This window comes from Hyla sarda, chromosome 3, assembly GCF_029499605.1.
Source record: "Hyla sarda isolate aHylSar1 chromosome 3, aHylSar1.hap1, whole genome shotgun sequence".
Lineage (NCBI taxonomy): Eukaryota > Metazoa > Chordata > Amphibia > Anura > Hylidae > Hyla > Hyla sarda.
Genome location: NC_079191.1, coordinates 432,618,214 through 432,640,933, shown reverse-complemented (window position 1 = coordinate 432,640,933; position 22,720 = coordinate 432,618,214). Strand labels below are relative to the sequence as shown.

At 48.1% G+C, this 22,720-nt stretch overlaps 1 protein-coding gene across 1 annotated transcript; it reads left to right on the top strand.

The window, feature by feature from the left end:
• The first annotated feature begins 18,246 nt into the window (after window positions 1-18,246).
• LOC130361085 (axoneme-associated protein mst101(1)-like) lies at window positions 18,247-19,008 on the top strand. The gene has a single exon (XM_056563652.1). It carries the CDS (start codon window positions 18,247-18,249, stop codon window positions 19,006-19,008), a length of 762 nt encoding a protein of 253 aa, XP_056419627.1.
• Window positions 19,009-22,720: the final 3,712 nt, after the last annotated feature.

Here is a 22,720-nt window from a genome sequence, read left to right as displayed (position 1 = left end):
AATGCAAGGACGTAGGGAGCCATCTTTTTTGGACACAAAGAAAAATCCGGCTCCGGCAGGAGAGGAGGATTTGCGGATAAAGCCCTTTTTTAAATTTTCCTGGATGTACTCAGACATAGCAAGAGTCTCTGGGGCAGAGAGAGGATAAATTCTGCCCCGGGGTGGAGTAGTGCCCGGGAGGAGGTCAATAGGACAGTCATAAGGCCTGTGAGGAGGTAGAGTCTCAGCTTGTTTTTTGCAAAAAACATCCGCAAAGTCCATATAGGCCTTAGGGAGACCGGTTACAGGGGGAACCACAGGGTCACGGCAAGGAATACTGGTAACCGGTTTAAGGCAGTCCTTGAAACAAGAGGGACCCCAACTCTTGATCTCCCCTGTGGACCAATCCAGGGTTGGGGAATGGAGTTGAAGCCAGGGTAGTCCAAGGAGAATTTCGGAAGTGCAATTGGAGAGGACCAAAAACTCAATTTTTTCGTGGTGAGGTCCGATGCACATTAGGAGGGGTTCCGTGCGGTAACGCACGGCACAGTCCAATCTTTCATTGTTAACGCAATTGATGTAGAGAGGTCTGGCGAGACTGGTCACTGGGATGTTGAACCTGTTGATGAGAGAGGCCAGAATAAAGTTTCCTGCAGATCCGGAGTCCAAGAAGGCCTTAGTGGAGAAGGAGAAGGTAGAGGCAGATATCCGCACAGGCACAGTAAGACGTGGAGAAGCAGAGTTGACATCAAGGACTGTTTCACCTTTGTGCGGAGTCAGCGTACGTCTTTCCAGGCGGGGAGGACGGATAGGACAATCCTTCAGGAAGTGTTCGGTACCGGCACAGTACAGGCAAAGATTCTCCATGCGGCGTCGTGTCCTCTCTTGAGGTGTCAGGCGAGACCGGTCAACTTGCATAGCCTCCACGGCGGAAGGCACAGGAACGGATTGCAGAGGACCAGAGGAGAGAGGAGCCGGGGAGAAAAAACGCCTCGTGCGAACAAAGTCCATATCCTGGCGGAGCTCCTGACGCCTTTCGGAAAAACGCATGTCAATGCGAGTGGCTAGATGAATGAGTTCATGTAGGTTAGCAGGAATTTCTCGTGCGGCCAGAACATCTTTAATGTTGCTGGATAGGCCTTTTTTAAAGGTCGCGCAGAGGGCCTCATTATTCCAGGAAAGTTCTGAAGCAAGAGTACGGAATTGCACGGCGTACTCGCCAACGGAAGAATTACCCTGGACCAGGTTCAGCAGGGCAGTCTCAGCAGAAGAGGCTCGGGCAGGTTCCTCAAAGACACTTCGAATTTCCGAGAAGAAGGAGTGTACAGAGGCAGTGACGGGGTCATTGCGGTCCCAGAGCGGTGTGGCCCATGACAGAGCTTTTCCAGACAGAAGGCTGACTACGAAAGCCACCTTAGACCTTTCAGTAGGAAACTGGTCCGACATCATCTCCAAGTGCAGGGAACATTGTGAAAGAAAGCCACGGCAAAATTTAGAGTCCCCATCAAATTTATCCGGCAAGGATAGTCGTAGGCCAGAGGCGGCCACTCGCTGCGGAGGAGGTGCAGGAGCTGGCGGAGGAGATGATTGCTGAAGCTGTGGTAGTAGCTGCTGTAGCATCACGGTCAGTTGAGACAGCTCGTGGCCTTGTTGCGCTATCTGTTGTGAGTGCTGGGCGACCACCGTGGTGAGGTCAGCGACATCTGGCAGAGGTACTTCAGCGGGATCAATGGCCGGATCTACTGTCACGATGCCGGCTGGCAGGAGGTGGATCCTCTGTGCCAGAGAGGGATTGGCGTGGACCGTGCTAGTGGACCGGTTCTAAGTCACTACTGGTATTCACCAGAGCCCGCCGCAAAGCGGGATGGTCTTGCTGCGGCGGTAGTGACCAGGTCGTATCCACTAGCAATGGCTCAACCTCTCTGACTGCTGAAGATAGGCGCGGTACAAGGGAGTAGACAGAAGCAAGGTCGGACGTAGCAGAAGGTCGGGGCAGGCAGCAAGGATCGTAGTCAGGGGCAACGGCAGGAGGTCTGGAACACAGGCTAGGAACACACAAGGGAACGCTTTCACTGGCACAATGGCAACAAGATCCGGCGAGGGAGTGCAGGGGAAGTGAGGTATACATAGGGAGTGCACAGGTGAACACACTGATTAGACCCACTGCGCCAATCAGCGGCGCAGTGGCCCTTTAAATCGCAGAGACCCGGCGCGCGCGCGCCCTAGGGAGCGGGACCGCGCGCGCCGGGACAGGAGCGACGGAGAGCGAGTCAGGTACGGGAGCCGGGGTGCGCACCGCGAGCGGGCGCCACCCGCATCGCGAATCGCATCCCGGCTGGGGGCGGTATCGCAGCGCACCCGGTCAGTAGATCTGACCGGGGCGCTGCAGCAGCGAGGATGCCGCGAGCGCTCCGGGGAGGACCGGGGACCCGGAGCGCTCGGCGTAACAGTACCACGCCTATCTCAGCTGTCAGTTGGGGTTGAGTCGCTATCGGGTGGAACGACCTGGGGGTTACCTGCTGCTGCAAGTCCATCCCGCTTTGCGGCGGGCTCTGGTGAAAACCAGTAACCCCTTAGACCCTGTTCCCCTGGTACGGCCCACGTCATCACCCCACTGACACAGAGGATCCACCACCAGTATCCTCACTGCATTCCCATCCGGATCCTGACACATCTCTGTCCATTTTAGGAACTGTCCAGAGCAGCATATGTTTTCTATGAGGATTTTCTCCTGCTCTGGACAGTTCTTAAAATGGACAGAGATGTCAGCAGAGAACACTGTGCTCGTGATGTCACCAGAGAGCTCTGTGTTCCAAAAAGAAAAGAATTTAGTATTCAGCAGCTAATGTTACGCCGAGCGCTCCAGGTCCCTGCTCCTCCCCGGAGCGCTCGCAGCGTTCCTCTCTCTGCAGCGCCCCGGTCAGACCCGCTGACCGGGAGCGCTGCACTGACACTGCCGGCGGGGATGCGATTCGCATAGCGGGACGAGCCCGCTCCCGAATCGCATCCCAAGTCACTTACCTGTCCCGGCCCCCGGCTGTCATGTCCTGGCGTGCGCGGCTCCGCTCCTTAGGGCGCGTGCGCGGCTCCGCTCCTTAGGGCGCGTGCGCGCGCCACCTCTCTAAGATTTAAAGGGCCAGTGCACCAATGATTGGTGCCTGGCCCAATTAGCCTAATTAGCTTCCACCTGCTCCCTGGCTATAATACCTCACTTCCCCTGCACCCCCTTGCCGGATCTTGTTGCCTTGTGCCAGTGAAAGCGTTTAGTGTTGTCCAAAGCCTGTGTTTCCAGATCTCCTGCTATCCATATTGACTACGAACCTTGCCGCCTGCCCCGACCTTCTGCTACGTCTGACCTTGTCTCTGCCTAGTCCTTCTGTCCCACGCCTTCTCAGCAGTCAGCGAGGTTGAGCCGTTGCCAGTGGATACGACCTGGTTGCTACCGCCGCAGCAAGACCATCCCGCTTTGCGGCGGGCTCTGGTGAATACCAGTAGCATCTTAGAACCGGTCCAACGGCACGGTCCACGCCAATCCCTCGCTGACACAGAGGATCCACAACCAGCTAGCCGAATCGAGACAGTAGATCCGGCCATGGATCCCGCTGAGGTGCCGCTGCCAAGTCTCGCTGACCTATCCACGGTGGTCGCTCAGCAATCGCAGCAAATCACCCAACAAGGACAGCAGCTGTCGCAGTTGACCTCCATGTTACAGCAACTTCTGCCACTGCTACAGCAGCAATCATCTCCTCCGCCAGCTCCTGCACCTCCTCCGCAGCGAGTGGCCGCTCCTAGCCTCCGCTTGTCCCTGCCGGACAAATTTGATGGGGACTCTAGACTCTGCCGTGGATTCTTATCTCAATGTTCCCTACATATGGAGATGTTGTCGGACCTATTTCCTACAGAACGGTCTAAGGTGGCGTTCGTAGTGAGTCTTCTTTCTGGAAAGGCCTTGTCTTGGGCCACACCGCTCTGGGACCGCAATGATCCTGCCACAGCCACAGTCCAGTCCTTCTTCGCTGAAGTCCGTAGTGTCTTCGAGGAACCAGCCCGAGCTTCTTCTGCTGAACCTGGTCCAGGGTAATTCTTCAGTAGGCGAGTACGCCATCCGATTTCGTACTCTCGCTTCCGAATTATCTTGGAATAACGAGACTCTCTGCGCGACCTTTAAAAAAGGCCTATCCAGTAACATCAAGTATGTGCTGGCCGCACGAGAGATTCCTGCCAACCTGCAAGAACTTATCTATTTGGCCACCCGCATTCACATGCGTTTTTCTGAGAGACACCAGGAGCTCCGCCAGGAAAAAGACCTAGATCTCTGGGCACCTCTCCCACAGTATCCTTTGCAATCTATGCCTGTGCCTCCCGCCGAGGAGGCCATGCAAGTGGATCAGTCTCGCCTGACCCAGGAAGAGAGGACTCGCCGTAGGGAAGAAAATCTTTGTCTGTACTGTGCCAGAACCGAACATTTCTTGGTGGATTGCCCTATTCGTCCTCCACGTCTAGGAAATGCACGCACGCACCCAGCTCACGTGGGTGTGGCGTCTCTTGGTACGAAGTCTGCTTCTCCACGTCTCACGGTGCCCGTGCGTATTTCTCCTTCTGCCAACTCCTCCCTCTCAGCCGTGGCCTGCTTGGATTCTGGTGCCTCTGGGAATTTTATTCTGGATTCTTTGGTGAATAAATTCTGCATCCCGATGACCCGTCTCGTCAAGCCGCTCTACATTTCCTCGGTCAACGGAGTTAAATTGGATTGCACCGTGCGTTACCGCAGAAAACCCCTCTTAATGTGCATTGGACCCCATCACGAAAAGATTGAATTGTTCGTCCTTCCCAATTGCACCTCTGAAGTCCTCCTCGGTCTTCCATGGCTCCAGCATCATTCTCCCACCCTTGACTGGACCACCAGGGAGATCAAGAATTGGGGCCCTGCTTGCCGCAAGAGATGCCTCACGTCTCCTCCCAGTCCCGTCAGGCAAGCCTCAGTGCCTCCTCCTACACTTGGTCTCCCCAAGGCCTATCAGGACTGTGCTGTGCCTCCTCATGGCCCCCGTCCAGGTGACACCCTGCCCCGTGCCAAGCTTCACCCTCTGCCCTCCCTCCCCATTCCCACTCCTGCTGTACTGCCTGCCTTTGAGGAAACCCTACAATCACTCCCAGTGTCCTCGTCCCATGTGAAGCAGTTGCCGGACAAAAAAAGGGGGAGACCTAAGGGGGGGGGGTACTGTTACGCCGAGCGCTCCGGGTCCCTGCTCCTCCCCGGAGCGCTCGCGGCGTTCCTCTCTCTGCAGCGCCCCGGTCAGACCCGCTGACCGGGAGCGCTGCACTGACATTGCCAGCGGGGATGTGATTCGCATAGCGGGACGCGCCCGCTCGCGAATCGCATCCCAAGTCACTTACCTATCCCGGCCCCCGGCTGTCATGTCCTGGCACACGCGGCTCCGCTCCTTAGGGCGCCCGCGCGCCAGCTCTCTAAGATTTAAAGGGCCAGTGCACCAATGATTGGTGCCTGGCCCAATTAGCCTAATTAGCTTCCACCTGCTCCCTGGCTATAATACCTCACTTCCCCTGCACTCCCTTGCCGGATCTTGTTGCCTTGTGCCAGTGAAAGCGGTTAGTGTTGTCCAAAGCCTGTGTTTCCAGATCTTCTACTATCCATATTGACTACGAACCTTGCCGCCTGCCCCGACCTCCTGCTACGTCTGACCTTGTCTCTGCCTAGTCCTTCTGTCCCACGTCTTCTCAGCAGTCAGAGAGGTTGAGCCGTTGCCAGTGGATACGACCTGGTTGCTACCGCCACAGCAAGACCATCCCGCTTTGTGGCGGGCTCTGGTGAATACCAGTAGCATCTTAGAACTGGTCCACCGGCACGGTCCACGCCAATGCCTCGCTGACACAGAGGATCCACTACCAGCTAGCCGAATCGTGACAGCTAATAAGTACTGGAAGGATTAAGATTTTTTTAATAGAAGTAATTTACAAATCTGTTTAACTCTCTGGTGCCAGTTGTTAAAAAAAATAATAATAATTCCACCGGAGTACCCCTTTATATCCATGATCAGATGCAGAGACGATTGTACAGCTGAACAAATTCCAACCCCTAGAATATAAGCAGAGCCCTCAGTGCAGTCACCCAATGTGTATAATGATGTTCTGCAGCAGCTGAGGTGGAGGTATTATGATGTTCTGCAGCAGCTGATGTATATATTATGATGTTCTGCAGCAGCTGAGGCGTGTATCATGAGGTTCTGCAGCAGCTGAGATGTGTTGTATGGTGTTCTGCAGCAGCTGAGGTGTGTATCATGATGGTATGCAGCAGTTGGTGTGTTTTATGATGTTCTGCAACAGCTGATGTGCATATTATGATGTTCTGCAGCAGCTGACGTAAATAATAAGGTTCTGCAGCAGCTGAGGCTCAGTGGAGTAGTTTGATGTTCTACAGCAGCAGATGTGTATAATATGATGTTCTTCAGCAGCTGATGTGTATAATATGATGATCTGCAGCAGTTGAGATAAATAATAAGGTTCTGCAGCAGCTGAGGTTCAGTTGAGTAGTATGATCTTCTGAGTATATATTATAATGTTCTGCAACATCTGAGCCGTTCATCATGAGGTTCTGCAGCAGCTGATGTGTGTGTATAATGAGGTTCTGCAGCAGCTGATGTGTGTATAATGAGGTTCTGCAGCAGCTGATGTGTGTATAATGAGGTTCTGCAGCAGCTGATGTGTGTATAATGAGGTTCTGCAGCAGCTGTTGTGTGTATAATGAGGTTCTGCAGCAGCTGAGCTGTGTATCATGAGGTTCTGCAGCAGCTGAGCTGTGTATCATGAGGTCCTGCAGCAACTGATGTGTATATTATGATGTTTTGCAGCAGTTGAGTTGTAAATTGTGAGGTTTTGCAGCAGCTGAGGTGTATATAATATTATGCAGCAGCTCTGGTGTATATTAAGAGGTTCTGCAGCAGCTTAGGGGGTGTCATGGAGTTGTGCACCATCTGAAATGGGTATTAGGAGGATCTGCAGCAGCTGGGGTATGTATTATAAAGTCCTGTGACTGTATAATGTTGTCTATCATCAGACACAGAACTGTAATACACACTACAGCTGCTGAAGAACCTCTTTTTAGAGATACAAGGAGCACGACATATCAGTCAATCAGCAGAAATCTAACGTGACCATTACATATATTTTATTTACAGATATAGTGAACCAAACCTCAGAAGATGGAGGGACAGTGTCTGGAACCAGGTGGGGCCACAACGGGTCCATCTGTCAGATGGGAAAAACCAAAAAGTCAAAACACTGTATCTAATCCGCCACTCATACAGGGAAGTAACCTGGATACTTTGTCTCCTCACTGACCCGGGTCATGGAGTTCATTACAAGTGACTGTATCAACTACACACCTGGCATCATGCACCAGTGTTTCCCTAACAGAGTGCCTCCAGCTGTTGCAAAGCCACAACTTCCAGCATGCCCGGACATTGCATTGCTGTTGGACTCCACTCCACTGCCCATGAAACCTGCTGCTTAGCATGCTGGGAGTTTTAGCCTTGCAACAGCTGGAGGCACCCTGGTGGAGAAACACTGACATAGAGGTATGTTGTAAAGCCAAACATTGTAGTTGTAATTTTGCAACTGCTGGAGGCACACTAGCTGGGAAATACTGCTCCGACCATTGCTGTTGGTCTCTCATCCTTTGCCCAGACATGATACCTGCTGCTTAGCATGCTGGGAGTTGTAGTTTTGCAACAGCTGGAGGCACCGTGGTTGGGAAACACTGACTTAGGTCACAAACCAACAGGATGTATAGAAATGTATCATTATTGTAATCAGTAATAATAACTCCTCCCAAAATGCACCACTCCCCATTACTGGTCGTATCCTTACTTTACCTGTGGTACCATCTTACAGGTGACACCTATGGTACAAAACCTTAAAGGGGTACTCCAGTGGGAAACAATTATTTTTTTTTTTTATCAACTGGTGCCAGAAATTTAAACAGATTTATAAATGACTTCTATTTAAAAATCTTAATCCTTCCAGTACTTATCAGCTGCTGTATGCTGCACAGGAAGTTCTTTTCTTTTTTAATTTCTTTTCTGTCTGACCACAGTGCTCTCTGCTGACACCTCTGTCCATGTCAGGAACTGTCCAGAGCAGGAGAGGTTTGCTATGGGGATTTGCTCCTACTCTGGACAGTTCCTAAAATGGACAGAGGTGTCAGGAGAGAGCACTGTGGTCAGACAGAAAAGAAATTCAAAAAGAACTTTCTCTGTAGTATACAGCAGCTGATAAGTACTGGAAGAATTAAGATTTTTTTAATAGAAGTAATTTACAAATCTGTTTAACTATGTGGCACCAGTTGATTTAAAAAAAAACATTTTTTTCCACTGTAGTACCCCTTTAAAGTGTGTCGGCCATGTTTCTGTTCCATTCCTTCAATGTTTTTTAAGGGGGGTGGGGCATTATTGGGGACCCGGTTTCCGGACTCCCACCAATCTGGTATCTGTGTCAATGTCAGGTGTATAAAGAGGATAATTTATCGTAGTCTGTGCAAACCAAGGTACTTTTCCCTGCTTAGCATGCTGGGATTTTTTCGTCTTGCAACAGCTGGAGGCCCCCTGGCAGGGAAATACCGACATAAAGGCATGTTGGACAGCCAAACGCTTTTTCAGGCATGCTGTGAGCTGTAGTTTTGCAACATCTGGGTGGGAAATGTGCATTTACAGCAGCTTTTTCCATATACTTTAGCACACTGAAGAGATATATATATATATATTTTTTTTTAATCTGAGCTTTTCCGGTGTTTTTTTTGTTTGTTTTTTTTTCTGTCTAATTTACGAAATTGTGCAAATTATTATTATTACATTTTTGTTAAAGGATTCACAACAGGGACACACAACAACGACCATGTCACATCCTACGCCACGTAGGGAGTGGATTATACTTTTTGCACACACTGAGCCACGACCCCTCTGAGTGCAACAACAACAAAATGTTTTTTTTTTTTTAATTTACGCAAAAACAATCGTAAATAAGGTGAATTCCGAGCAGAAGACAACCAATATGCACCCAAAAAAAATTGCGCAACAACAGTTTAAAAAAACTGTAGTTTTTTTTTTTATAGCTATTTCACTGCAGGTTTTTTTTAGTTTTTTTTATTTGCGCAGTTTGAACTCAGCCTTAAAGATCTGTCTAACAATAGATGCCCTTGAGAAGCCGCCAAACCTCTGACAGCGCTCACGCTTTTTTTTTTTTTTTTGCTTTGATGTTGTCATCTCCGCTTGGATAGAAGTCGCCCGAGTTCACTACTCCCTGGAGTAAACAAAAGTGACTGATTCACAAGTACAGTAGCTCCAGGCGGACAGTTACAATAATCCTTACCTGGCAGGTTACACAATGTAACAGCGCTTTACTGGAAGGAACCGACTCTTGGTGCGGACAATGACATCATCGGTGTCCTCACGGGATGTGCAGTCGCAACATTTTATCCATTGTGCCCATTGTAATACTTCCGGCGGAAGAATGGGGACTTTCCCTTTAAAAAGTGCACTCCATTACCTTCATACAATGTAATGGCATCACATATATATATACTGCACTCATGTTGATAGCAATGATGTAACAAATGTAGAACCGAAGGGATAATGCGTTAAGCGTGCAATAGACCACTGTTTCCCAACCAGGGTGCCTCCAGCTATTGCAAAACTAACAACATGCTAAGCAGCAGGTGTCATAGTTTGGGCAGTGGATGGGAGACCAACAACAATGCTCAGAGCTGTATTTCCCAACCAGCGTACCTCCAACTGTTGCAAAACTACATATCCCAGAATGCTAAGCAGCAGGTGTCATAGTCTGGGCAGTGGATGGGAGACCAACAGCAATGCTCAAAGTTGTATTTCCCAAGCAGCATGCCTCCAGCTGTTGCAAAACTACAACTCCCAGAATGCTAAGCAGCAGGTACCGTGGTCTGGGCAGTGGATGGGAGACCAACAGCAATGCTCAAAGTTGTATTTCCCAAGCAGCATGCCTCCAGCTGTTGCAAAACTACAACTCCCAGCATGCCCGGACAGCTTTCGGCTGTCCGTGCATGCTGGGAATCGTAGTTTTGCAACAGCTGGAGTCACGCTCTTGGGAAAAACTGCAACAGACACTCTTACTGAAGTATATTTGCCCCACCAAATAAGCCAACTCTGGGGGCTTCCACCAATGTGAAAACAATGCAGATTCCACAAACAAACCATATCCTGTCACAAGCTGTACTTATAAATAATGTGACCTTGTACTGTACATATAATGGCACCATATACTGCACACATAAAAAATTCTTCCATATGAGCTACATATAAATACCTCTACATAATGGGGGGGGATTCATCAATCTATATAGAGTCCTTTTAGGTGTATTTTCTTGCGCAAAATCTTGGATATTTCCTGCGTTCTTTTTGTGCGTCTTTTTTGGTGGAACTTTTTCTAAAGATGTCACCCTTCAGGTGTACCGTAGAGCCGTTTTTCCTGTAGACATGAATTTACTAACTGCGTCTTTTTTTTTTTTTTGCGCACAAAAAGAATGCAAGTGTCATTTTTTTTGCGCAAATATACACCACACGTACAAGTCTGCCTTATATTTTTTTTACAAGAGCTGAGATGGGCTGGATTCTATTACTGCGCATGATTTACAGAGACCCGTGCGCAAGTTTAGTAAATTTTGCGCAGCTAAATGACAAATACACGCAGCAGAAAGGGGTAAAAAAAAAAGCTCTACCATACACTGATGTTGATGAATCCCCCCCAAATATGTGCACAAATTATTCCTCCATATACTCTACAGATGTATATTAAATATGTATACCATACACACAAATAATAAAAACCACATACTGTACATGTAATTAACAACCGCCATATACTGCATTCCGTCAAAAAAATAAAAAATAAAATATATATATATATATATATATATATCCACTGATTGGCTCTAACAGGCAATGCATGCGCTATAGAGAGAGAGAATTAGAAAAAGAGAGGGAGCATTTAGCGGTATTATTTCTTTCAAGGATTATTTAGAGATATAATTTATTTTATATTTATGTAAATCATACCAGAGAATAGGGGGAAATATAGGGCCCATTGGAAGTGCTTTCAGACATAACTTTTAATGATTTCTTGATAAAATACACCAAACTTGTTGTCAGGATCTGGACTGGTATGCAGCGAGGACACTGGTGGTGGATCCTCTGTGTCAGAGAGGCGATGACGTGGGCCGTACCAGGGGAACGGAGTCTAAGGGGTTCCTGGTTTTCACCAAAGCCCGCCGCAAAGCGGGATGGACTTGCAGCGGCAGGTAACCCCCAGGTCGTTCCACCCAATAGCGACTCAACCCCACTGACAGCTGAGACAGGCGCGGTACACAGGGACAAGGCAAGATCAAGGTCGGACGTAGCAGAAGGTCAGGGCAGGCAGCAAGGGTCGTAGTCAGGGGCAACAGCAGGAGGTCTGGGTACACAGGCTTGGGAACACACTAAACGCTTTCACAGGGCACAAGGCAACAAGATCCGGCAAGGACAGGAAGGGGAAGTGGGTTTTTATTCACAAAGCGCAGGTGTAGGTACTGATTGGGCCAGGCAACAATTAATAATGCACTGGCCCTTTAAATTTCAGAGAGCCGGCACGCGAGCACCCTAGAGAGCGGGGCCGCACGCGCCGGGACAGAACAGCAAGAGGACGGGGCAGGTGAGGAGATTGGGATGCTACGCGGATCGCATCCCCGCCGGTGATACCAGTGCAGCGCTCCCAGTCAGCGGGTCTGACCGGGGCGCTGCACAGAGAGGAACGCCGCGAGCGCTCGGCGTAACAGTACCCCCCCCCCCTTTGGTCTCCCCCTCTTTTTGGAGTCCAGGAACCTATGGATGAGTTCTTTGTCGAGGATATGGTCCTCGGGCTCCCAAGACCTCTCTTCGGGGCCACAATTCTCCCAGTCAACGAGAATTATTTTTTTACCTCTGACCACCTTGGAGGCGAGGATTTCTTTTACCGTGAAGACATCAGAGGAGCCAGAGACAGGAGCAGGAGCGGTGACCTTGGGGGAAAAGCGGTTAAGAACGAGAGGTTTGAGAAGGGAAACATGAAAGGAGTTAGGAATACGAAGAGAAGGAGGAAGATGACGTTTGTAGGAGACAGAATTGATTTGACTTTTGACTTTAAATGGTCCAAGGTAACGTGGACCTAGCTTGTAGCTAGGAACACGAAACCGGATATATATGGCACAGAGCCACACTTTATCCCCAGGAGCGAAGACAGGAGGAGTTCTTCTCTTCTTATCTGCATGTCTCTTCATACGAGACAAGGCCAGTAGGAGCGACTTTTGAGTCTCCTTCCAGATAACAGAGAAATCCTGGGTCACTTCATCTACAGCAGGAAGTCCAGAAGAAGAAGTGGGAATGGGGAGGGGGGCAGAGGGTGATGGCCGTACACCACAAAGAATGGGGATTTGGCAGAGGATTCCGAATTTTTTAAATTGTACGAGAATTCAGCCCAGGGCAGAAGGTCGACCCAATCGTCTTGGCAGGAGGAGACAAAATGACGCAAGTAGTCACCAAGAATCTGGTTTACTCTCTCTACTTGTCCATTGGATTGGGGGTGATAGGAGGACGAGAAATGTAATTTGATTTTTAATTGGTTACAGAGAGCTCTCCAAAATTTCGACACAAATTGAACGCCTCTATCCGAGACGATATGCGTCCATGAAGGCGAAAAATTTGCAGAAAAAATAGTTTCGCCCACTGTGGCGCAGAAGGAAGACCCGGAAGTGGAATGAAGTGAGCCATTTTGGAAAAACGATCAACGACCACCCAGATGACGGTGTTGCCATGGGATACGGGCAGATCAGTAATGAAATCCATGGCAATATGGGACCATGGTTGCTCAGGGACGGGCAGAGGAAGGAGGAGTCCAGCAGGCTTCTGGCGAGGGATTTTATCCCGGGCACAAATAGTACAGGCCCGAACGAAATCAGTAACGTCACCCTCTAGTGTAGGCCACCAATACAGACGGGAAATGAGCTGGACGGACTTTTTAATGCCAGCATGGCCAGCAAGGTGAGCGGAATGCCCCCATTTGAGGATCTTGAGGCGAAGGCGTGGAGGAACAAAAGTCTTTCCAAGGGGGGTTTGTCCCAGTGAGGCTGGAGCAGAGGAGACCAGGCGCTCAGGCAGTATGCTATGCTGCATTTTTGTCTGCGGGACGGAAGTGTATCTCGAAGTTAAAGCAGCCAAAAAACAACGACCATCTAGCCTGGCGAGGATTCAGACGCTGAGCGGACTGGAGGTACGAGAGATTCTTGTGGTCAGTGTAAATGACAATGGGGTGTTTGGAACCCTCCAATAGATGCCTCCACTCCTCGAGTGCTAACTTGATGGCCAGAAGTTCACGATCTCCAATGGAGTAATTCTTTTCTGCCGGAGAGAAAGTTTTAGAGAAAAAACCACAAGTAATGTTACGTCCGGTAGCGTTTTTTTGAAGAAGTACGGCTCCGGCTGAGGAAGCGTCCACTTCCAGGAAGAAGGGCTTCAATGGATCAGGTCTGGACAGCACTGGTGCAGAAGCGAAGGCAGCTTTGAGACGATTGAAGGCCTCATCCGCTTGTGGAGGACACGACTTAGGATTAGCATTCTTCCTGGTCAGGGTCACAATGGTGGAGAAGTGGGGAATAAACTGTCGGTAATAGTTGGCAAATCCCAGGAAGCGTTGGATAGCGCGGAGTCCAGAAGGGCGTGGCCAATCCAAAACCGCTGACAGTTTATCTGCATTATTATAATAACGTCAGCAGAGAGCACTGTGCTCGTGATGTCATCAGAGAGCATTCCAAAAAGAAAAGAATTTCCTCTGTAGTATTCAGCAGCTAATAAGTACAGGAAGGATTAAGATTTTTTAATAGAAGTAATTTACAAATCTGTTTAACTTTCTGCCACCAGTTGATTTAAAAGAAAAAAGGTTCTCACCGGAGTATCCCTTTAAGGATGGGATAGGGGTAGGTGTGGGGAATGATGCGTATTAAAGGCAGATATCTGTTATACAGTACCTCCCGATATCACCGCGTGAGTCAGGTGCATACAAAACAGTCAGTATACATATAATGAAGAACCAATTGATATACACAATAAATAAATAAATAATAAACTCCCAACGCGTTTCGCTGCGCCCGTTATTCTGTGGCACAACTCATCAGGGATTCAAATTAGAGAAATAGAGGTACACATATAACAAGTGTCTCTCCCTCTTCTCCCACGTTAGTGTACAGCTTGATATACAGCATGGAGGTATATGATGTGCATTCAGAGTTCTCCCTTTATTGGGAGGAATAGGGTGCATATGTTCATCACTTTGTGCAGGCAGTCCATAGGGATATAACTAGCTCAAGTTTTTGATGGACTTGTAGCGCAGATTACATATACTTGGCATTTATAAATATAGACGGTGGGTACCTATAAGGATGGTTATGGTTCCTATATATATATATATATATATATATATATATATATATATATATATATATATAACCTGACCATAATGGGGGGGGGGGGGGGCAGTTTTTGCACCTGTAATGCTCTTGTAGGACTCTGGCCCATGGCTGTGTTGCGGGGCGCAGGTTTCGGAACTATGTCTCAGAGTCGGCAATAATTCTGGATGATTGGAGCAGATTTCATTTACTAATAGACTCACAAGTTGTAGAGACTGTGACATGGCGATAGATTGTGATGGTGGAAGGAAACACTGTATAATTTAGGAAACCAGTCGAGTGAGTTTTGGATGGGAAGAGAACACAGTGTGCAGGAAGTCCTGGCTTACCGGAGAATTAGACCTGAATTTCCCAACCAGGGTGCCACCAGCTGTTGCAAAACTACAACTCCCAGCATGCCTGGACAGCCGTAGGCTGTCCAGGCATTCTGGAAGTTGTAGCTTTGCAACAGCTGGAGGCACTCTGGTTGGGAAATACTGATCTGGGCATTGTTGTTGGTCTCCCATTAACTGCCCAGACCATTATACCTGCTGCTTAGCATGCTGGGAGTTGTAGTTTTGCAACAGCTGGAGGCATCCTGGTTGGGAAATACTGCTCTGAGCATTGCTGTAGGTCTCCCATCCACTGCCCAGACCATGATGCCTGCTGCTTAGCATGCTGGGAGTTGTAGTTTTGCAACAGTTGGAGACACCCTGGTTGTAAATGACTGACTTTGGTCACAAACCAACAGGATGTATAGAAATGTAACGTTTCTCATTATTGTATTCAGTAAAAATAACTCTTTCCAAAATGCATTACTCCCCATCACTAGTCCTATCCTCACTTTACCTGTGGTATCCCCTTACAGGTGACACCTATGGTACGAAACCTTAAAGGGGTACTCGGGTGGAAGCAGATTTGTAAATTACTTAAATTTAAAAATCTTAATCCTTCCAGGACTTATCAGCTACTGTATGCTCCACAGGAAGTTCTTTACTTTTTGAATTTCCTTTCTGTCTGACCACAGTGCTCTCTGCTGACACCTCTGTCTGTCTCAGGAACTGTCCAGAGCAGGAGAGGTTTGCTATGGGGATTTGCTCCTACTATGGACAGTTCCTGAGACAGACAGAGGTGTCAGCAGAGAGCACTGTGGTCAGACAGAAAAGAAATTCAAAAAGAAAATAACTTTCTCTGTAGTATACAGCAGCTGATAAGTACTGGAAGGATTAAGCTTTTTTTTTTAAATAGAAATCTGTTTAACTTTCTGGCATCAGTTAATAGATTTTTTTTTCCAGCAGAGTATCCCTTTAAAGTGACCTTTATGATATATAAATTGTGTCGGCCATGTTTCTGTTCCATTCCTTCATTGCTCTTTTGGGGGGGGGTGCATTATTGGGGACCCAGATTCTGGACCCCCCACCAATCTGGTATGTGTGTTTATGTCAGGTGTATATTACTGTATAAAAGGGAGAATTTATCATGGTCTGTATAAACCAAGGTACTTTTCCCGCTGCTTGCCTGTGTCTCACGTATACCTGCGCCAGATTGACCAAAATGGCGCACACTATTCATGAACAGCTCAGATCTACATAAGTTGCAAAGTGCGATCTGGACTGGAGTGAGACTGCGCAAAAATCTACGACAATGTAACATTGGCGCATTTGATAAATCAGCACATTTGACTTCATCCTGAGGCTACGTTCAAACATTGGAATTCCGCAATTCCCGCCCAAATTCCTTCTGCGTAGCTTGCAGTGGAGTTTTTTCGGAATTCCGGAAGAATTATGTATTCTCTGACTTCAATGGGATTTCACCATGAAATTACGCAAAATTCTAAACAGTTATTTAAAGGATAACTCTGGGATGTACAATTTATCCCCTATCCTAAGGATAGGGGATAAGTGTTAGATTGTGGGGGGTCCGACTGTGGCCCCCCCGCGATCTCCCAGACAGAGCCCTTTCTCCCTGCAAGAAACGAGCATTTTCAACCACCGCCAGAAGCGGCAGCTGAAGCGCCCCCTCCATGCAGTTCTATGGGAGTTCCGGAGCGCTGCATACGGCAATCTCCGACTCTCCCATAGAACTGCATGGAGTGGGCGCGTTGGCAGCAGCTTCATGCTGTGGTCGAAAACACTCGTTTCATGCAGGGAGCCGGGGCTCCGTTCGGTAGATCGCGGGGGGCCCCAGCGGTTGGACCCCCCACGATCTAACACTTATCCCCTATCCTAGGATAGGGGATAAGTTGTACATCCCAGAGTTCTCCTTTAAATTTTGTGGAATGCGGGATTTCCTCGGCAGGATTGCGGCCACGGACATTTACGGCAAAATCCCATTGAAGTCAATGGGCAGTAAATTTCAGCGGAATTTCCGACTGAATTCTTCCGAGGAATTCCATACAGAAATTCTGCCTAAGGCGTTTTTAAATTTAACTTAAGCGGTGTGGAAGCAAAAAAGTTGCGCAATATACACACAAAAAAGCCTTGCAAATACAATGATAAATTCCCCAACAACTTTAAGGTTATGTTCCCACACTGTAAAAGCAGCCATATTTATAAAAAAAAAAAAAAAACAACGTAAAACGGAGTATAATAAAATATGCTTGAAAATAGCCCCAGTGGCATTAAGTGAATGTGTCTGGGCTGCAATACCAGATACAACAGGTGCAGACTGTCAGGGTCCGGACTGGTATGCAGGGAGGATACAGGTAGTGGATTCTCTATGTCAGTGAAGCGATGGCTTGGGCCGTACCGGGGGACCGGTTCTAAGAAGTTACTGGTTTTCACCAGAGCCCGCCGCAAGGCGGGATGGACTTGCTGCGGCGGTAACTCCCAGGTCGTATCCCCTGATAGCGACTCGACTTCTCTGACAGCTGAGACTGGCGCGGTACACAAGGACAAGGCTAAGGCAAGGTCGGACGTAGCAAGAGGTCAAGGCAGGCGGCAATGGTTCGTAGTCAGGGGCAACAGCAAAGGGTCTGGATACACAGGCTATGAATACACACTAAACGCTTTCTCAGGGCACTAGGGCAACAAGATCCGGCAAGGACAGGAAGGGGAAGTGGGTTTATATGTGTAGGGAGTGATTGGAACTGATTGGGCCAGGCACCAATTAATGGTGTGCTGGCCCTTTAAATCTGAGAGGCCCAGCGCGCGCCCTAGAGAGCGGCACCGCGCGCGCCGGGACTGAGCAGGAGGATGGGGCAGGTGAATGGAACAGGATGCGACCCGCGGGCAGGCACGTCCCGCCGCGCGGATCGCATTCCCGCCAGGGGACACAGAGCAGCGCTCTCGGTCAGCGAGTCTGACCGGAGCGCTGCAAGCAGGAGCAGAACACCGCGAGCGCTCCGGGGGAGGAGCGGGATCTGGAGCGCTCGGCGTTACAATGACAGGGGGGCAGTTTTTTTTTTTTATGTTTCTCTAATCCTGTACTCCATGAATATAGTATTAGGGAATATGTTGGCGGTGTTATATTATTGATCCTATCGTTACATTAGAAGAAAGCACTGAAGACATTCTCACCACTATCTATATAAAGACATTCTCACCTCTATCTATACACAATCTACTCACATTCCCTGAAGACAAATATTTGAATCTTTAAGATGAAAGGATCCAAAATGATTGTGTTCTCTGGGATGATGGAGATAAGGGATTTCTCAAGGATGGCCCTGATTATGTTCCACTTTAGATATATTGTATCGGGGATAACATTAAATGGAGACATCAGCGGCCAAGTTCATTGCTCTGATTTGTTGTTTAGCTGTTTGGGGGATGGTAGATGAGCTGCTCAGCAGAAGAATGTGCTGCAGTGCCAGAGGAGGAGATGTGCTGCAGCCCAAGAGGAGGAGATGTGCTGCAGCCCAAGAGGAGGAGATGTGCTGCAGCCCCATAGGAGGAGATGAGCTGCCAGAGGAGGAGATGTGCTGCCAGAAGAGGAGATGTGCTGCAGCCCAAGAGGAGGAGATGTGCTGCAGCCCCAGAGGAGGAGATGTGCTGCAGCCCCAGAGGAGGAGATGTGCTGCCAGAGGAGGAGATGTGCTGCTGCCCCAGAGGAGGAAATGTGCTGCCAGAGGAGGAGATGTGCTGCAGCCCCAGAGGAGGAGATGTGCTGCCAGAAGAGGAGATGTGCTGCAGCCCCAGAGGAGGAGATGTGCTGCCAGAAGAGGAGATGTGCTGCCAGAGGAGGAGATGTGCTGCAGCCCCAGAGGAGGAGATGTGCTTCCAGAGGAGGAAATGTGCTACCAGAAGAGGAGATGTGCTGCAGCCCCAGAGGAGGAGATGTGCTTCCAGAGGAGGAGATGTGCTGCCAGAAGAGGAGATGTGCTGCCAGAGGAGGAGATGTGCTGCAGCCCCAGAAGAGGAGATGTGCTACCAGAAGAGGAGATGTGCTGCAGCCCCAGAGGAGGAGATGTGCTTCCAGAGGAGGAGATGTGCTGCCAGAAGAGGAGATGTGCTGCAGCCCCAGAGAAGGAGATGTGCTGCCAGAGGAGGAGATGTGCTGCCAGAGGAGGAGATGTGCTTCCAGAAGAGTAGATGTGCTGCAGCCCCAGAGGAGTAGATGTGCTGCAGCACCAGAGGAGGAGATGTGCTACAAGAGAGAAGATCAGGTTAGGGGTGCCCAGTATTGTGCTGCTGTAGGAGAGTTGTGCGGCCAGAAGTAAAAAGATGGCCTGTATGTGAAAGCTTACATGTACTAGTGCTACCAGATGTGATTAGCTGTGATGCCAGAGGTGGAAGGCATCCTGCAAGTGAAGGGGTAAGATGTGCTGCCAGAGGGAGAAGTGTATGCTACAAGTTAAGGGGAAAGATGTGCAAGGGGAGAAAGATGAGCTGAAAGTGTTGGGTTACCCTGTGCTGCTCCAGGTGTTATTATTGTGCTGCTTTAGGGAAGAAGTAGAGATGACCTGTATGTGAAGGAATGCGCCACAAGTGTTACCTAACACTAGCATACGTTTGCACATCGCTTTTTTCCCACCTATAGAAGTCTACAGAAGGAAAAACACAACAATTTCTTTAAAAAAATTGCTGTACCCAGAGTGTGCTGTGTATTAACGCCACTAAAGGGTGAAATAACTCCCCCAAAAAAACACCATGTGGATCTGATGTTTTATATTTCCCTATTGACCTCCAGGCTGCAGAGTCTTTGGCCCAAGAAAAAATACCATGTGGTGAATATGATTCTTTCCAAAAATGCTGCATCTGTTTTCAGCCTAAGAATACATTTACACGTGGATAATATTCTGTGTATTTTGCCGCAGATTTTGCGCATTTTGTTACCCGATGAAGTAATAAATTGCCACAAATTGGGTTAAAAATGCCACTGGCCCCAAAACCACACAAATGAGAAAGAAGTCTCCAAAAAGAATTGCAGGTGGAGCATTTTATATTTCCCTGTTGACATCCAACTAACATCAGGACACACAAAAAAGCTGTAAAAAAAACGGGGAAAAAACACTATAAATATATATGGCATCACCCATAGGGTGAAACCACACGAGCAGCTGACCACACGCGTCAGAAACGGCACCCTAAGGCTAGGTTCACACTGCAGAATTTCCGGTCAGAATTTCTGCCAGAGATCGAGCCGGCGGCACTAGGACCGAGCAGACTGCATTGCTGCCCCCATAGACTGCAATGCATTTCTGGGTGGATCTATGGGGACGGCAATGTAGTTTGCGCAGTCCTAGTGCCGCCGGCTCGAATTTCGGCAGAAATTCTGCCCAGAAATTCCACAGTGTGAACTTAACCTAAGGGTCTATTCACACTTCTGAATTTCCACTTGCGGAATTCCGTCTCAAATTAAAGCCCACAGACGTCTTTGGGATTCAGCATGCCCTTTCACACTTCTGAATTTCCGCTTGCGGAATTCCTCAAGCGCAAATTCAGAAGTGTAAGGCTAGGTTCACACTACAGAATCTCTGGGCAGAATTTCTGCCAGAGATTTAGCCGGCGGCACTAAGACCGCACGGACTGCATTGCCATCCCCATAGACGGCAATACATTTCTGGGTGGATCTTTTGGGAGATCTGCTCAGAAATGCATTGACATCTATGGGAACGGCAATGCAGTCCGCGCGGTCCAAGTGCTGCCGGTTTGATCTCCAGCAGAAATTCTGCCCAGAAATTCCACAGTGTGAACCTAGCCAAATTGAGAGTGCAGAATCCCATAGAAGTCTATAGGCTTTAATTTGAGGCGGAATTCCGCAAGTGGAAATTCCGGTGCAGGGGAGTTCCATTGCTACCCCCGAACAGAGCTTCCACCGCTGAACTGTCTTATACTGCCTTATACTGAAAGCAGACAATAGACAGGTGAATGTAATAGCGCCCCCACATGTACAAAAGATTAGTGCATCAAAAACTACCATTCAGCTCCACTCCAGAAATACAAAGTTAAGCATTTTTTTTAATTTACATTTCAACCATAAATCTATATATAATACCTTTTATTTATGGTCATGTTTTTGCATAGACTTGCTCTGTATATTGTAGGTTCACACGGCATCGTGCAGTATGTGACACAGACGTTCATAGGGCGGCCTCGGATTCCTGCGGTGTATTTTACCAGTTGATTATTGAGAATGCACGCTCATACACGCACACATACAAATACAGGCACAATTCATGGTCTGCATGCGCTCTATATTCCTATTGAACCAATGTTGAAGATTTTTATTAATTTCTTTTATTTTCCAAACCCCCTTTGAAAAAAATAAATTTTATAAATATATACATATATATTAATCATAATAATAATCTTCAGATCTTGCAGCCTAATAGTAAGCTTACACTACTGTACAGAAGCAGCTGTACACAGAACTATGTGCATCACTGCTCAGTACTTACTGGACACATTACTGTGTGCATCACCGCTCAGTACCTACTCTACAGAATATAACCTACACTCTTCCTCTGAAATGTTAAACCAATAGAAATGGTAACAAAAAACCACCTATGGTACTACTCCTACAATTGTCACCATGAATTAAACACCAATAATACAAAATTCATGAAAAAATAATATAAACTTTATTAAATAATTAGTAACAAACTAAAGGACAGACAAACCCACCCCTAAAAAACATATACCCCAGATAAGCACTAGTGACCTGGTCCTGATTATCAAGATGGTAAATGTAAGGAACAATGCATAAGTTATGTTATTGGTTCACTCAGATTATCAGTACGGTAGTGTATATCTCAGTACAAAATCGCCGCTAATACAAAAAAGATAATTATCCATAAAACACTACCTGTAATAGGCATGTTCCCACAGGCTATCCAGGGACACAGTGCACCCTCAACGGACGTCGTTTCGTGGGTCTCCCCACTTCGTCAGGACAGTATCGGCCAATATTTCTTAAAGATGTTCTTCATTGTGCCCCATTGTTTATTATATCTTGATATAAATCGCACTACCTCATTATCATTCTGATCCTTCTTTCTCTTAACCAGTAGTGTTTGTCGATCAAAAGCAGCTACAGAAGCAGCTGTACACAGTACTATGTGCATCACCGCTCAGTACCTACTCTACAGAAGCAGCTGTACACAGTACTATGTGCATCACCGCTCAGTACCTACTCTACAGAAGCAGCTGTACACAGTACTATGTGCATCACCGCTCAGTACCTACTCTACAGAAGCAGCTGTACACAGTACTATGTGCATCACCGCTCAGTACCTACTCTACAGAAGCAGCTGTACACAGTACTATGTGCATCACCGCTCAGTACCTACTCTACAGAAGCAGCTGTACACAGTACTATGTGCATCACCGCTCAGTACCTACTCTACAGAAGCAGCTGTACACAGTACTATGTGCATCACCGCTCAGTACCTACTCTACAGAAGCAGCTGTACACAGTACTATGTGCATCACCGCTCAGTACCTACTCTACAGAAGCAGCTGTACACAGTACTATGTGCATCACTGCTCAGTACCTACTCTACAGAAGCAGCTGTACACAGAACTATGTGAATCACCGCTCAGTACCTACTCTACAGAAGCAGCTGGTCACAGTAATATGTGCATCACCGCTCAGTACCTACTCTACAGAAGCAGCTGTACACAGTACTATGTGCATCAATGCTCAGTACCTACTTTACAGAAGCAGCTGTACACAGAACTATGTGCATCACCGCTCAGTACCTACTCTACAGAAGCAGCTGTACACAGAACTATGTGCATCACCGCTCAGTACCTACTCTACAGAAGCAGCTGGTCACAGTACTATGTGCATCACCGCTCA

Coding starts and splice junctions, on each gene's coding strand:
- LOC130361085 (XM_056563652.1), top strand. CDS start 18,247: ATGGTAGATGAGCTGCTCAGCAGAAGAATGTGCTGCAGTGCCAGAGGA.